This window comes from Daphnia pulicaria, chromosome 3, assembly GCF_021234035.1.
Source record: "Daphnia pulicaria isolate SC F1-1A chromosome 3, SC_F0-13Bv2, whole genome shotgun sequence".
Classification (NCBI taxonomy): domain Eukaryota; kingdom Metazoa; phylum Arthropoda; class Branchiopoda; order Diplostraca; family Daphniidae; genus Daphnia; species Daphnia pulicaria.
The window spans coordinates 12,693,144-12,696,950 of record NC_060915.1 but is presented as its reverse complement, the minus strand read 5'-3'; the positions used below and the strand labels follow the sequence as shown (position 1 = coordinate 12,696,950).

The 3,807-nt window shown below is 40.8% G+C and overlaps 1 protein-coding gene across 1 annotated transcript; it reads left to right on the top strand.

Moving 5' to 3' along the window:
* The first annotated feature begins 1,029 nt into the window (after positions 1 to 1,029).
* LOC124329464 (mast cell protease 4-like) lies at positions 1,030 to 2,872 on the top strand. Its single transcript, XM_046788524.1, has 9 exons — positions 1,030 to 1,057; positions 1,342 to 1,397; positions 1,520 to 1,592; positions 1,693 to 1,757; positions 1,816 to 1,925; positions 2,002 to 2,131; positions 2,218 to 2,356; positions 2,442 to 2,581; positions 2,657 to 2,872. Exons 1-9 carry the CDS (start codon positions 1,030 to 1,032, stop codon positions 2,870 to 2,872), a joined length of 957 nt encoding a protein of 318 aa, XP_046644480.1.
* The last annotated feature ends 935 nt before the right edge of the window (positions 2,873 to 3,807 follow it).

Sequence of the window (3,807 nt, the reverse complement as noted above, 5' to 3'; positions counted from 1 at the left end):
AGAAGGTAATAATGAACCATCTTCTGCGAAATTATTTGAGGCAATCGATTAGTGATCTTCTGAAAATGTAAAAGCAGCAAAAATCATGATCCAATTGAATGCATGGGGAGTCACGACATCACACGACGACCAAATTTTTATTTGGTTCTGCGCATAAAAGGGAAGGTTCTGGGGATGGTAACTGACTTGAGGTCACGCTCTTACTTCATTGGCTGCCTACTGGGCCTTAATTCGACCGTCTAGTGTTACCGAGTGAACGGCAACCGTCGACTATCGTCAGGGGCTAAGCGTAAGTCTAACGGACACAACTTCAGATTGTGACCAGCAAGTCGAGGAACCAGGGTTTTATGGGTTACGATTCTTATGATAGACGTCCTTTATAGCAACAGGGCGTCTAATAGATCGGGAGGTGAGTTTAGAAGTGAGTTTTATATATTGAATCATCGATTATTATTGACCCGTATATTATTAATGAAGACCGTATATTGATGAAGAGTTATCATATCATTTCAGACACACAGTTTATACACAATTACAGTGGGAGTATTACACAATTGGGAGGGACAAGGAATCGAACGCGGATCTTCTTGATGCGATGCGAAGGTGATGACCGATGCTCGTTGAGTGCACATTTCGTCGTGAATTTAATCGAGTCAGTATGGACGACCTCTAATCGACGGCAGTGACGCCTATGACCTTGCGCATCTCCTGGCGTCGGCCCTAATTCACGCAACACTATCCGATGTCACTCCTGGAAGGAATTGATTCGCGAATTGAATAAATTCAGTTCCGAATTTATTCGTGTCATATAGCCAATAGGGTTCTATAAACCGCCCTATTATGACACGGGGGGTTAGGGCCTATGAAATTTAATATTTTTTCAAATTAAAAACGCATGGTTGGGCATGACCAGCAGGCATGAGAAAAGCTGCCGTCATCCCGATCCGCTGAACGGATCGGGATTATTTTTACATTAAACCCTCTTGGAAGCCAAAAGGGAAAAAAAAGAAGTTAATAGCAATAGATAAAATGACATTCGTCATTCAATTGACGAAATGTTTGTTCAGATGCAGCTGATATTAGGTAGTCGAACGATAGCATCGAATTTGTTCGTCGGAATCCTATCCCTGGAAAATTTTCGTTTATGTCAATAGAAATTATGGAAACAGCTGTTCAATTGCGCGCAGGACCAGTTCCACAGGAATAAGGACCAGATGTACCATAACTCCATAAGTGTGTATACGCAAGCTGATTACATTTTCTACTCCCACGTCATTTCCACATGATGAAGGCAAATATCAAACGGGTACAAAAATGAGGCCGTAATCATCCGTTGACGAGCTGAAGTACCTACAGGTTCTATTACTCCTTCTTCTAGCAACATTTCAAAATGCCAAGTAAATATTCAATTTGAATTGATTTGAATTGTTTGCTATTTTGTTTCGTTTACTATACGTCATCTTATTGTCCTTATAATACGCATGTATTTACCATTTCTCGCTTTGTCGTTCTAATTCAGGTGATTTATTGGTTGGTTTTGGCTTCGGCTTGTCTCATCAACGCCAATAGCGTCGCCGACCGCTCTGATGCAGGTGTATATACATTACTTATATGAAATTAACTTTCTGTTGAACTGATTATCGCTGTGCATTTTGATTTGATTTCCTAGGAAAATTTCTTTAAAAAAAATAGATGATGAAGGGGTCGACGAAATTATTGGTGGTACAACCGTTGCCAGGGGGCAGCATCAATACATGGTAACCTGATAGTTAAATTATGATTTCTTTCATAATGGCATTTTTTGAAATTTTCAAGGCGTATTTAAGGTCATTCTACGCTGGAGGTGCAGGATCGTGTGGTGGTACAGTGATTACTAACCGATACATTCTAACTGCAGCTCACTGCGTTCAAGACCATAAAACCGGGTAAAAATTCTGTTGATTGTCATTCAGAAAAAAAAGAAAGGCTTTTGATCGCCAATTTCGTATACATTTGACACAGTGAAATAGCCAGCAAAGTGGAAGTCCGTCTGAAAGTCTACACCATCAGCCCAATGGACTCGGGTGCGAAACTCATCACCGTGACCGGATCCAGCATCAAGCCCCACCCCGCATATTTTTCAAATGGAGCGGTAACTCTCAAATCTTTTCTTAATCAAAATAATGTGGTCCATTTTAGAAAGAAAGAAATGTTCATAATTTTTTTTTTCTTCGTTAGTTCAACTCTATCTATGACATTGCCCTCATCAAAATGACGGCCAATCTCCCGACGTCTGACTATTACCTAATTGGTAAACTCTACATGCCGGATTACCAGGACACGGTAACTGCCGTTGGATGGGGACTTACCAGCAGCAGTACGTTGAAAGTTATATTTCTTATAGAATCTTAATGAAACACAATTTGTTTACGGACTTTTAATTTAACTGTTGAATTATTCAGCTTCAACTACTGCTTCACCGACGCTGCAGCAAGTTGATTTCAAAATTGGAACCAAAGATGAGTGCACCAGCTTTTGGGGTAGCACCTACCACCACGAATATCAGATGTGCGGTATCATTCCCGGCAAATCCGTTTGTAGAGTACGTTATTTTTCAGCCCGAAATGGATTCACAGAAATGTTCCGTATTAATTTGTTTGTTATTTTTTTAAATCAGGGAGACAGTGGCGGCCCCATCGTTCGTTACAGCAGCGGTTATCAGATTTACACCCAGGTTGGAATCAGCAGCTTTGTACCGGCCTCCATCAATGGACAAGCTCTTTGCGAAAAGGGTTACGCCGTTTTCACTCGACCCTCCGCTCATCGTGACTGGATTACCGCAAATAGTTGTATTGCCGGCGGTGGATTCTGTAATCATTGGTTTGATGTTTAAGCGAAGTCTTTACAATTGACAACTATAACATGCCCCATCTAATAATCCATATGAAACATTATTATTATTTTAAAATTACGTTTGTTTGTGTTACTTTAAAATAATTGGTGATGGCAATAAATTTCAGCAGAGCAAATTCCATTAATTTTTCTGCCATTCTCTTTCAAATAAAAAGGATTAACTACTAAACCATTTCTCATTTTTATCGTTGTGTAATTTACGTTAGCTGGCCACCATCAATAAAAATACAAATAGAAATGAAACGTCAAAATTCAAAAGGTTCTCCCGCCATCTTTAAAGCGATTGTAAATATTACGGACGATTAAGACGTCGCTCTTATCAGTTTCTTGGGGATTGTAAATCAAGTCCATTTGATTGTTGTTCCAGATGTAATCCAAGACGTCGCTCATTGTCACCATTTTATTACTAATATCGGCCGATCGGTGTCGCTTGACCGACGAGAACCAATTATCCGGACGTTCCATCCGCTGGCATTTCTTCACCAGAACGTTCTTACTCTTGGCCCTCTGAACGGTGAAGTGCGTCGGCCATCGCTCGATCGACCAGTAATTGAACAAATTCGTCCGGAAAATCAGGAAGAGATGCCAGCAGCACGTCAAAGCGTCGGTCGATAGCCATTTTGAATTCGTGCTGATCGGCGCCTTGTAAACTTCGATTTCGACGAGAGTCTCCGATGCGCTTAATTCTCGCACCTGACTGATGAACTTGTCCACCGGCAATATCCACGCAGTCTTCGCGTCCGGTAACTCATCCGCCGCTGGATCGAAATAGACATGTTCGAACTTATATTTCGGTGCTTTTAGACGTCCGAAAATGGCGTCGGCAAAATGTTGGCAGTTGTGATTAATGATATTGTATTCTTGGTAAAAATAGCCTTCCTTAATTAAATAATTGACTAGTTCGTTGACCGACAT

Bases quoted from the DNA above. Each gene is read 5' to 3' on its own strand.
- LOC124329464 (XM_046788524.1), top strand. From the start codon at position 1,030: ATGACATTCGTCATTCAATTGACGAAAT. The intron at 1,058-1,341 runs GTTTGTTCAGAT...TCCGTTGACGAG, and splicing joins CGTCATTCAATTGACGAAAT to CTGAAGTACCTACAGGTTCT. The intron at 1,593-1,692 runs GTGTATATACAT...TAAAAAAAATAG, and splicing joins CGCCGACCGCTCTGATGCAG to ATGATGAAGGGGTCGACGAA.